Genomic DNA, 12,896 nt, shown 5'->3' on the forward strand with positions numbered 1-12,896 from the left:
TTCTTCTTTTATACCCTTTCTTGTCAGCCACGCTGTGGAGTACTTGGACGCGTGTGATGGAGCATTGTCCTGCATGAAAATCATGTTTTTCTTGAAGGATGCAGACTTCTTCCTGTACCACTGCTTGAAGAAGGTGTCTTCCAGAAACTGGCAGTAGGACTGGGAGTTGAGCTTGACTCCATCCTCAACCCAAAAAGGCCCCACAAGCTCATCTTTGATGATACCAGCCCAAACCAGTACTCCACCTCCACCTTGCTGGCGTCTGAGTCAGACTGGAGATCTCTGCCCTTTACCAATCCAGCCACGGGCCCATCCATCTGGCCCATCAAGACTCACTCTCATTTCATCAGTCCATAAAACCTTAGAAAAACCAGTCTTGAGATATTTCTTGGCCCAGTCTTGACGTTTCAGCTTGTGTGTCTTGTTCAGTGGTGGTCGTCTTTCAGCCTTTCTTACCTTGGCCATGTCTCTGAGTATTGCACACCTTGTGCTTTTGGGCACTCCAGTGATGTTGCAGCTCTGAAATATGGCCAAACTGGTGGCAAGTGGCATCTTGGCAGCTGCACGCTTGACTTTTCTCAGTTCATGGGCAGTTATTTTGCGCCTTGGTTTTTCCACACGCTTCTTGCGACCCTGTTGACTATTTTGAATGAAACGCTTGATTGTTCGATGATCACGCTTCAGAAGCTTTCCAATTTTGAGACTGCTGCATCCCTCTGCAAGATATCTCACTATTTTTGACTTTTCTGAGCCTGTCAAGTCCTTCTTTTGACCCATTTTGCAAAGGAAAGGACGTTGCCTAATAATTATGCACACCTGATATAGGGTGTTGATGTCATTAGACCACACCCCTTCTCATTACAGAGATGCACATCACCTAATATGCTTAATTGGTAGTAGGCTTTCGAGCCTATACAGCTTGGAGTAAGACAACATGCATGAAGAGGATGATGTGGACAAAATACTCATTTGCCTAATAATTCTGCGCTCCCTGTATATTGACTTTTTTTTTTCTCATGCAGGCCAAAGAGGAGCTTTTGGCTAACGGGCGATCTGGACACGAATATGATGAGGATGATGACGAGGGCGAGGATGTAGATGAAGATGGCGAGTTGATGCTGAAAGATGAGCCAAAAGATGAAGTGAACATGGAGGATGATCTTGAGTATTACAAGGAGCACATCCGCTTCATTGACAACATGTTGCTGGGATCTGGAGCATTTGGGAAGAAGATCTCGTTGAGTGGCTTCCCTCCCAATCTTACTCCAGCTTCAGGCTCCTCACCAGCTATGGAATCTCCGTATGATTGGAAGACCCCCAAGAAGCCCTCCCATCCAACCGCAGCTCATTACCCCACAGAGCAGGTGCCCAGTGGGCCCTCACCTGAGGAGTTTGACTACAGCTCGTGGGATGCAATGTGCTACCTGGACCCCAGCAAGGCCGGTGAGGAGGATGACTTTGTGGTAGGCTTTTGGAATCCATCGGAAGAGAACTGTGGCACTGAGCTCGGTAAACAGTCCATATCCTATGACCTGCATACAGAGCAGTGCATCGCAGACAAGAGCATCGCTGACTGTGTCGAGGCTCTGCTAGGTTGCTACCTGACCAGCTGTGGAGAGAGAGCTGCACAAATGTTCCTGTGTTCACTGGGCCTCAAGGTGAGCTCGGAATGCATCGCAATGCAGAAACAAATGAACACGCACAAAAATGAATCAATTGAGAAGCCTAATAAAACCACATGTCCTTTTGATGAGCATAAACATGATGTGGAATATTTCCTGCTACTGCTTCTCCCTAAGTTTTTTATTATAACATCTATAAAAGAGTTCCCCGATTTTGGAGAATGCACTTTTTCCTTTGCCTGTTTGTTCTTTCAGGCTTGTTTAGCATTTGCAGAGAACCTGAGTAGTCCAAAGTGAAAACCACAGATGAAAGTGGCTTCTTCAAATTTAGATTTCACTTTTGTAACAGTGGAAAGTGGCAAATACTTTGTTACTGTGTTATTTAATAACTATAGAAAAAACTAATAACCTGGGCCTGAACTTAATACATGAATTATAATACTGATTTGGATGTACTTTACCAGCTTTCAGAACAAACTTTTTATTACTGTTCATTGTTTTGCTGTTGGCCTCAGCTTTGCAACACGCTTCACCTGAAACTAAAAACACACTTTTGGTCTTATATGTTCCTGACTCGGTTCAAATAAATAGTTAATTATATTTGATAATATTTTTATATTAATTATAAATAATTCAGATACATGTCAGTTACTGAACATGCCAGTTAGGAGATCGCAAAGTTAAGCAAGCTCCTCCCCCTGCGTCCTAACATGGAGTTTATGGAGTTTGAGTGGCGACATGTATTGTTCAGGAAAACATTGCAGTGATGTTAATGATGTTAATTTTTGTGATGCATAAAATATTGAGAATTATGGACCGAGTACTTGCATCAGCTCAAATCTGGAAGGACCCAAGCTTTACAAACATGGCACTGTTTGAAAGTAACGTTTTAAAGAATGCAAGGCAAAACTGTTTATTTATATAATCCATTTCTCTCCCTCCCTCCCTCCCTCTTTTTTTTTTTTTTTTTTTTATATAAAATGACAACAGGTTTTACCATTGGAGAGAGGTCCACCGACTGGAGCAGCGGCACAGGTTCACACTCATACTCAAGTCGCAGACCTGTGTTACGGCTGGCTCAAGATCCCACCCCGCTGCATGCTGGACCATCCAGATGCAGAACGAACTCTCAACCACCTCATATCTGGCTTTGAGAACTTTGAAAAAAAGATCAACTACACTTTTAAGAACAAGGCTTATCTCCTGCAAGCCTTCACTCACGCTTCCTACCATTATAACACCATTACAGGTCAGTAAACCTTATGCTTTACTGACTTTGTCCTTCATTCTTAGTTGTGCATCTCCAGTTGACAAATCTGTGCTTCTTTCACTTTTTCTCAGATTGTTACCAGCGGCTGGAGTTTCTTGGCGATGCAATTCTAGACTACCTCATAACAAAGCACCTTTACGAAGACCCACGGCAGCACTCTCCTGGAGTACTGACCGACCTGCGCTCAGCGCTCGTCAACAACACCATCTTTGCCTCTTTGGCTGTTAAATACGATTATCACAAGTACTTCAAGGCCATCTCGCCAGAGCTTTTCCACGTCATTGATGACTTTGTGCAGTTTCAGCTGGAGAAGAATGAAATGCAAGGCATGGACTCTGAGGTGAGTCCTGCTTCTCTGAAGAATGTGGTTATTATCGGTTCTGCAGGAACAAGCCTAATCTTTGTTGTTGTAGCTTTGCCCTCTGAAATAAGTTCAAGAACCGCTCGCCGCGAATAACGAGGCTGCCAGCTTTTATTAAGCTGTTTTCATATCCCAACGTTTGGGTTTCATTCGTCTGCAAAAGGCTAGCTTGGCACCAAAATCTCCTTTCGTTGTGCTTAAGGACTTTTATGCCTTAGGGGACAGCAGGCAAGAACGCATTTATAAAAATAAAAAAGTGAGAGAAAGAAATTAAGCAATAACTCGCACACTCTTTCCTACCATAGCCATTGGCTTAATCCTTTCTCAATGTTTCTGCAGAGCGCCCTAAGCTGAACAATAAAATAACATATTTGGGGGTCAAATCAGACAGAAAAAGCTGTAAAAGCAATGGAGAGATGACTTAATGTGAGTTGGTAACGCTAAACAGACAGAGGCTTAAATTCTGCAGCTTTACAGGAAAGTCACTCACAATGTCCCCATTACACAGAAGAAGATTAGGCTGATAGCATAGAGTTAACACGGGGTGGCTGCAGCTCAGGTGGTAGAGCAGGTCACCTACTTAATTGGAAGGGTTATGGTTCGATCCCTGTCTGCTTGGGCAAGATGCTAACCCCATGTTGCTCTCCGGTGCATCCATCGGAAATAAATGCATGTGAATGTTAGAGAGCATAGAAAAAAGTGCTTGTGCACTTTGAATGAGAAAAGTTGTGTAAACGTCTTTGAGTGCTAAGAGTAGAAAAGCACTATATAAGAAGCCTCAGACTGGGAACAGTACTGGACTCCATATGTAATTAACTGGGATCTGGTTATTGTGTTGCCATCAGTGCAACCTGTCAGAGTGCAGATAGACATTGAGAAGGGAAAAACTCCCTTTTAACAGGAAGGAACCTCTGATAGAAAGGGGCTCAGGGAGGGGCAGCTGTAACTGGTTGGGGGTGTTACAGCTGTCAGTGTGTCAGCTGACGCACAGCTTTGTTGTTTTTGTCTCCAGCTGCGGCGCTCCGAAGAAGACGAAGAGAAGGAGGAGGACATTGAAGTCCCTAAGGCCATGGGAGATATCTTTGAGTCGCTAGCTGGAGCAATTTACATGGACAGCAGGATGTCATTGGAGACTGTGTGGCAAGTGTATTATCCAATGATGAGGCCACTTATAGGTGAGAAAGAGTGAAAGCATGTTTCTCTATTTATTTCTGTGTTTCTTGTTTATCCTCCGTGATTGATGGGCAGCGCATGCAGAGAGCTTGAATGACTGCAAACATTCATGATAATTTGCCACTTCTGTGGTTGTGTCAATTGAATCGTCATGATACCATCTCTTTCTACCTCACCAATCTTCATCCCCTCACCAATTACAGAGAAATTCTCTGCCAATGTGCCACGCTCTCCTGTGAGAGAGCTGCTCGAGATGGAACCAGAAACTGCAAAGTTCAGGTAGGACATGAAGAACACAGCTTCGCTACACTGACTGTACATACAGGGGCAAAAGTGCAGTGCTTTAAATTTATTAGGCCAGCTGTGATTTTAAAAACAAGGAAATTATTTTGTGTGTCTTTCAAAAGGATTTTTAAATGTCATCACACATTAATCAAGCAAAATATTCCACCACTAAAAGTAGTTTTTTCTGTTCAGGAATATATGTAAAATAACAGCTTTACTACGCAGTACATGTACAAATTTATAGATAACAAAATAATTATATTTTCTTTAAGATGGGATCAACTATTAAAGAAACAGAAGAAAGGATTTTGTGGATGCTATTAACTCAGGGCAGCTGCATTTAGTGGTATTAAACTTTTGGACAGTGTGTAATTAGCATAATGACCAAAATATAAAAGGTATACTAATCATACTGGACTAACACTGGTCTCTGACATCTTCTTACTTATGCAAAACTCCATCTCTGGAAGCATATCATATTTGATTACAAGGGTTTTTGTGTGTTTTTGAGACTTCTACATCATCAGCGTGACTTTTCTTTTTCCTTAAAAAAATGATATAAATTGCATGATAAATGTTTAATGACTGAATTGCAAAATGTGGCTAATGTAGCAAGTGTGATAAAAATTAATACTCATATATGCAGATTCAAATTTGATATATTTTGTTATATATTTTGTCTAAAGGTTCAACAAACACTGTTATCAAAACAATTAAAGATTTCTGGGAGTTATTTCATGGTTCATGTTTTAAAGGGTTAAGCCTCTATATAATCACCTTTTTTTCCTACCTTTTTGAATCATTTCTTATTGGACTTGTGATATTCAACTTGAATACTCAAAGAATGCTGGTATATTACTCAGAATAACAGTTGTTCCCTGTTCCCGCTCCTGTCTTTGCAGCCCCGCAGAAAGAACGTATGATGGGAAAGTCCGCGTCACAGTGGAGGTCGTCGGAAAGGGCAAGTTTAAAGGTGTTGGCCGCAGCTACCGGATTGCCAAGTCGGCAGCGGCGCGACGAGCTCTGCGCAGCCTCAAAGCCAATCAACCTCAGGTCCAAAACAATTGAGCTCTCTTACTGAGCTGTCAGCATTAGCACCTAAGTTACCGAAGCCGACAGAGCAACGTCGGCTTCCGAACACAGCACGATACTAGCCCTGTATCTTTAGCCTGTGATGGCACAACAACGGCACCCAGGGAACACTGTGTGCAGACACAACAATTGAAGAAGACTGATATCACAGCCTATTTCACATTAGATATTCTACCTTTCTTCTTTTTTTTGCGCAAACACAATCTTTACTTTTCCTTTCTGCTTTGTGTAATCATGAGTGCTTTATTAACGTATAGCAAAGTGTTTATATATAAAAAAAAAAAAAAAGGTCAGGTCACAGTGTCAATTCCCCACTGTTCTTTTTGTTGTCATCTGTTTTTAACCTTGTGTCAGTGAGATGAGGCTTATGCTTATTGTGTAGTATTAGATTGTACATAGTTCAATCAGAGGTGTATGTAGGAAGAAAAAAAAAAAAAACGCTAAACTCCTCAGCCTGTGCACTAGTGCCAGTCAGTTTTAAAGCGGTTTGTAAAATGCTAACGGCAGACGTGGCTAACAGATACCACTGGAGCGAACACCTGGTGGGATTTCTGTCTAATCTGTCTTGAAATGTATTCTTGATCAGTTTTGCACTTATTCCATTAGGATCTGTTATTTTTAAAATGGTGTGGTCAGATTGACACCAAAATCATATACGTAGCAAAGTATATAAATATATATGAAATGCATAAATGATATTATTGGCCTTAGATGCTAAGGCTCACCGTCATCCTGCAAAACGGATAGGAATTACAACATTCCCAGTTACTGTAATTTAAACTAGTTTCTAACCGCACTTGAGGTTGCATGTTCTTGTAGCTTATGTATAAACCGAGACAACTGGATGGCTTCTATAAATGTTTCAAGTCTACGGCTATATGTAGTGCGACAGCCAGGTGAGATGTTTAAGGCATTATCTCTGCGATTTGGTTTTAGCGATGCTAAGAGTGGATGGAGTCGACTTGGTCAGTCTTGCGCAATAGATGTCTTTCCACAGCAAATCATCCAGTTTTGATACGAGAAAAAAAGAGAAACTCACCCGTTCAATATGCTGCAGAATTTTCTATGAGTTGGATACTCGTGTGTGACACGGAATCTTTTCAGACCGTCTTTGTGAACAAGACCAATTCATTTCAACAGTGTTCCTCACATCCCTTACCTACCAAAGCTATATAGTAGATGTGACACTATGAGAATGAAGTCAGTTCCCGAGGGTAAGGATACCAGCCTCGTCTGTGGTTTTTGCTTCTTGCTAAATGTCTCCCCCCTCGCCCTCATAAATAAGCCTTTTTCACTTGAATACCTCAGTTAATTGCATGCATTTTCTTGTCTTTGTTTTTCTTTTTTGTTTGGTGCTAATTTTTTTTTTGTATTAAGCTTGAACTTCTCATCTTTTTTGCACTGTAACTATAATACCTCTTTATTTGACCTCCTTTTTTTTTTTTTTAAACTGTTTAGTTTGGTGGTCCTGTTTGTTTGCTATAGAGCTGTAAAGGAAAGCTGTGTGGTCGACTCTTCTCCCCTCTCATACTTGAGGCACTTGATGATTTTTAGAGGGCGGGGATAGGAATTGTTTTCTCTGCACATAAATTAGTTTCATCATCTATTCATTTCAAACAATTTAGAGTTTCCTTTTGAATTCAGGGGTAAAACAGACGATTGATTGATCACACGAGGATACATGCTTGTAGAGGTAATCGGATTGCACTCTTAAATTTGCTCCAAAAAATAGGCGGTGAAAATACTTGACTTAACTCTTCAGTTCTGTCTTCATAAATAAGGGTTGGAAAAGACTTTTACCTGTGTGACACCTGAACTGTTAGTATAGCGATCGGAAATCTAATCGGTCACAAAATCCTCCACACAGGTCTTCTACCTCAAAGGACCGTCCTCTCAGTGTTCATTTCTGCACAAGACTGCAGTTCAGTTCAGTGCACTCTGACAGCGCCGTCTACATCAGATCTTCAGTATACAATAAGCCAATCTCCAATTCCATCATAATGATTTGCGTCGCTTGTCTTGAATCAAAGATGTGACTCAGATCTTAGTGCCTTCTGTGGGAGGAAACCAGCGTGTGCACGGACTGGATCGCAGGCCCTGCTCGTATCTGATGTTAACATGGCTATTCAGTGTTCTGATCCAAAGTGGACAGCCCACTTCACTCCGTCATTAGAATGCATCTCCGTGGGTGTAGAGTACCACTCGTGATTGGCTCTCAGTCCTCCACTCTGTATGCAAATATGTGCCTGCCTTGACGCCGTTTTCAAAAACCACATGCCAGATCCTGCACGGGTGCATTTTCCAAACCAGCGTTTGCCCGTGCTCGGACGGCTCGGTCATTACCTGTAGTCGTCTCCAGATGACTTGCCATGTATGGGCTACGGACAATGTTAGCTATGATGCTTGGCCAAGGTGGGTCATTGTTTAGAGTGGGTCTGTGGAAACTGACTTGGGGAACACTGAAAAGGAAAATGCCTGGTGAAAGCATTTAGCTGCAGGATTGGATTTTTGGCCTGGAGTTTTGTTTTGTTTTGTTTTACTGGCAGGTTACCAGTCAGTGGAGTAGCCTCCTGAGTAGCGTTGTACACAGCATCTTCAGCGACACACTGAATACACAAATCAACATGAATGTATATGTTCTTGCTTTTGATCTAAACTCCGTAATTAAACTGAAGATTATCCCTAAATAAATCATGTCACTGATTGGCTCCAGTGTCCTTGGCTGACTGAAGACCCACTGCAGACATTTTCTAACTCTGACCCGTGCTAAGTGTTACTAGAGAAAACATAAACCTGAGAACTCGGGACAGGAACTGGCTCTGACTGGTTGCCCGAAAGGGTTCGATCAACAACAGAGGGCAGAAGTATTCTGTGTTACAAACACCCAAACTAAGTTCAGACTGATAGCTGCTGCAGTACGGTAGTTTTGAATATGGCCACAAATTCCAAATTTCTGTTGACCCGTTTGTTGCAGCAACCTGATTCTTTCTTTTTCCCAGATTTCCATTCACTTCCTTTGGTCCAACAGAATACTACGTGAAGAGTAAATGTGAAACTTTGCAACACTTCAGTCCACCTTTTTACAGCTTATCACTGTCAGAGTGCAATCTGTTATTATTTCTCAAGCAGGCAGAGTGGAACTATGAAAACCAGGCTGTGATTTCTCATTCCCCCATTGGAGACACTGTGGGCTGTCAGTTTCACCCTGCCACTCCTCACTCTGTAGTAAACACACAGAGCTGAACACACTAATCATCAGTGAGACTCTGGGAGGGACAGAAGAGGGATTATTTTAAAAAAAGAAAACAAATGTGAAATTGCTCACGGTGCCACGCCCACTGTATTATGTGTGACCGATGGAAAACAAGGATCCTTTTCAGATGGAGATGAAGACGTGTGTGGGAGTGCTGAAATTAAGGTAGCCCTGGATTATTTGGAGTGGACGATGTTTTCTTATACTGGCAGAGTTTTTTTTCTTTTTGTTTTTTTTTTCTTTTTGTACATGTAGCACAATTGAGCATTGCACTTGGGCGCCATACCTTACCTCATGTCAAAGTGTGAAAGGGACTGAACAATGGAGGAAAAAGCAGTGTGTGTATATATGATGCCATGTTATTAAGGACTAACTTGTGGTTCAGGCTTTGCTGCTGTCTCAGTTGCTGGTGTTACACAAATCTATGTTTAAAATGAGAGAATGAGACGATTGGAGAGGAAAGATAAAACCGTGCCTGCAGGCTCTCACCTGACAAATACACTGTAAGAAGAATTTCTGTAATTGGGGCTAAAATGTCTGGATGTCATGTGTCTGATATCCTGCCTTAAATGTGTTTGGAAATGAATTGTAAAGTTAAACTGACACTTTGAATTGAATCCTGCTTTGACACAGAATGCAAACTAGCCCACCACAGGAGGAGAAATGAGGCTGGCACATGTAATCAAACTTCCAACCTTTTGAGAACCTAAAGGAAAAATCTACTCATGCCCGTGAGAAGCAGCTCACATGAGCACGTCTGCTCTTCAAGTGTAGGCTGAAAGTGGTCTGTCATTCAAACGAATTGGACCATAAACTGTTTACATTTGATTGTCTGTGATCTTCTGTGAATTCTTTGCCTGTAAAATTACTGCTCGTTTTCGCTGTGGATGTAATTAGAATGTTTTGACACCAATCATGAAAAAAGTGACACTTTGAAGTCAAACTATATAGATTACTGTAGTAACACTGTTTGGTCTTCAAGTTGGGATTTATCAGAACACCTTCAGCATCAGCAGCAGTCTTCTTTCTGCAGCTGTTATAAACGAGCAAACACTGCACTTCTTGGTCCTTTGTGCAAACTCCAAGAGTTACTATGGAGACTCTAAAGTGGGTCTCCTCCAGTAGGTCAAAGTATCTAGCCCATGCAGCTTTGTGTCCACAGCTCACTCTGTAATTTTCCATTTAATTGATGTGACTACATAAAGTCTGTGGAAACAACAAATTGTCCTTTTCAAGGTAGAGTAGAGCCTAACCAAAACAGCAAACTTTCAGTACTGATATATTAACTGATACTGGCTTTGTAATACTTTTACCATTGTGTACTGTGGATTTGACAAACTATGATTGTCATTTCTTAATTACATCAAGCGTTCCTGATCTTAAAACAATACATTGTCTCAATAATACTTTATTTTATTTTGAAATGTCAGGTGCTATTACTGATACGGAAACGTTGATGCAGGGTCCACATGTCAGTTTCCAACATGTGTTCCTAATGGCTCTGCTTTAGTGCGAGCTTAGACTAATGGATCTGACGCCTGATTACAGAGTCAGTGAATTTTAAGTCTCGGCGAGGTGTGTGCAGTTTAACAAACAGGGAAGATAAACAAACAGCATATTGTGGTGGTAGAAGTGCTTTAACGTTTATGGTGCTGAAGGTGGACGTGGACTCACTACGGTGTGCTCGTGTATTTGTTTAAGACCTTACAGTAGATATCAGTGGGTACTGTGATGAATGGTATGACAATCTTGGAAAATGGGTAAGGTTTTCTACAATGCTTAATTACAATCAAGTTTCCAAAGTGTTTACATTTTCTGTGAATGACTGTCAGAAAATTCTTTTGTTTTTGTTTTTTTTGTTTGTTTTTTTTTTACATCCACCGTGACATCAGAGTTTCAAATGTTTTTATGTTGGGCAGCCACTAGATCTCTATGTCAGGTCGGCCACATGCATTTGGCTGATTGGTTGTAAATTTGTAAAGCAAATGTCACCGTATCCAGCATTATTGGTGTTTTTTAAGGTGGGTTTTTCCTTCAAGGATCAAATATGGAGTGTAAGAAAACCAACATTGCTTTGTTAAATGTTAAACGGTGAAAAGTGGGGTAAAGAGAGAACTCTTGGCAGCAAGATATTGGTCTCATGAAGCCAACATCGAACATCCTGTTCACCATGCAGCAGAACACCAGCAGAATGGAGCTACACAGATCGAGTGAACTGTTATCAGTATGAGGAATTATGGGCCATCACAACCTGCAGCAAATATATTTAAGGGACTTTGGAATAGAACTCAGTCATACTGTAATACCGTGCTGCAGTGGTTTGCGGTCTGCACCTTATGGGTCACAAATACCTTTAATTCCCCCCCATGTTTTTATAATTGTAGCCTGTTATATCTACAATAAAAATAATGGTATGGTTATTCTGTGGAGTTCATTTTTTCAGGTGGAGCCCTGCACAGCATCAGGTTGAGTATGTTGATAGGTCAAGCTATAATTAATGGGCAATCAGTTACACTATCACCACCAAATACCAATGTTCTGTTGATGGTAGTGACGGCTACTATAGCCAAACTAGACCCTGGATTTGAATAGTTAGATATATTGGTCAGTGTCACACTCCTCTTTTCTTTTTGTTTGTAATGAATTTATAACTGTGTAGAGAGCCTTTCTGGCTTTCTTCATGAACCATCATGGTGAAGCAGTCCTTTCAAAAACTTGTCCAAACCTTGCTAGCAGTTAGCTTTTAGCCTTGCTGCTCTCCCACAGCCCACTTGCAAAGCAATATAATATTCTACAAAGTTGCCAAAAAGTTGATTCTGTTCATCTGGACGCAGGTTTTAGTTGGTTTAGGTTTTAGTGAGAGAAATGTTTCACTCATCCAAGTGACTTCTTTAGTCTCAGCTGACTCCAGGTTTCCCCAACCTTATAAACAGTTCATTGCACAATGACTGAAACTAGCACCACTGAATGAACAATGGGCTGAGGTCAGTTCCTTGATCATTAATATGCAAATTGTCATGATCAATCAATTACATTTCATCAATGGTCATGACACAGCCCATTGTTCATTCAGAGTTACTGTTTTTTCCCCCAAATGTGAGGTATCATATATGCTGTCTTTATATTCTGATAAAGGTTCTGAGACTGAAGTTAATTTTGCCAATATTTCTAAGTAACCACTCAGACGTACTCACTGAACATCTTTGTTATAACCCCCAGTTTGAGAACCAGGCGGTTAAACGTGTCACTAATCATATTCTGTTTAAAATAAACCTATGATGATCATTCCAGAAAGTATTGTAGGATTTATTTTTACATTTATACATTCGATGGTGTATTTACTGTTCTTTTTCTCTTTCAAACAGTTCAGGTATCACTTTCTAGACTCTGGAGAACTTTCTTGGGGGATCTGCATTGTGTGCCGAGTGCAGCCTGAAATATCATTTTCCACTTTGGTTTTCGTGTCCTTCAATCATTGTAATGAATGATTAACTGTTACTGTGTGACACAAAGGTGAGCTTTATGCTTTAGCACACCTACACTGTTTCAAACTGCATCTACTAAGTTCAGAAAGGATAACCGTTCAATATTGGAACAAGTATAAACAGCAGTTAAACCCTTATTATCCAATTATAATCCAATATTGGTTGTAGATGGTATGCATAATCTTAACCCCGGATTTATAAAGATAATGTTCATAGATGGTTTACAAACCATCAGGCAATAATCAAACACTGATTTAACATAAACGTTCCTTTGAGATAATGTACAGAAATGAAACAACTGTGAATGTATTTAAGTTGGTTTTTTAAGGTCTTCTAAATGCATAGGCCATTTATC

At 40.9% G+C, this 12,896-nt stretch overlaps 1 protein-coding gene across 1 annotated transcript in view; it reads left to right on the plus strand.

The window, feature by feature from the left end:
• dicer1 (dicer 1, ribonuclease type III) overlaps positions 1 to 11,476 on the plus strand; it is a 34,126-nt gene extending 22,650 nt beyond the window's left edge. Inside the window, exons 25-30 of the mRNA XM_040049128.1 lie at positions 1,023 to 1,658; positions 2,613 to 2,871; positions 2,964 to 3,232; positions 4,266 to 4,428; positions 4,630 to 4,705; positions 5,614 to 11,476. Coding sequence (XP_039905062.1) covers positions 1,023 to 1,658; positions 2,613 to 2,871; positions 2,964 to 3,232; positions 4,266 to 4,428; positions 4,630 to 4,705; positions 5,614 to 5,779 — 1,569 coding nt within the window. The 3' untranslated portion in view covers positions 5,780 to 11,476. The remainder of the gene's footprint in view (positions 1 to 1,022; positions 1,659 to 2,612; positions 2,872 to 2,963; positions 3,233 to 4,265; positions 4,429 to 4,629; positions 4,706 to 5,613) is intronic.
• The last annotated feature ends 1,420 nt before the right edge of the window (positions 11,477 to 12,896 follow it).

Source organism: Simochromis diagramma, unplaced genomic scaffold, assembly GCF_900408965.1.
Source record: "Simochromis diagramma unplaced genomic scaffold, fSimDia1.1 OVJJ01000426.1, whole genome shotgun sequence".
Taxonomy (NCBI): domain Eukaryota; kingdom Metazoa; phylum Chordata; class Actinopteri; order Cichliformes; family Cichlidae; genus Simochromis; species Simochromis diagramma.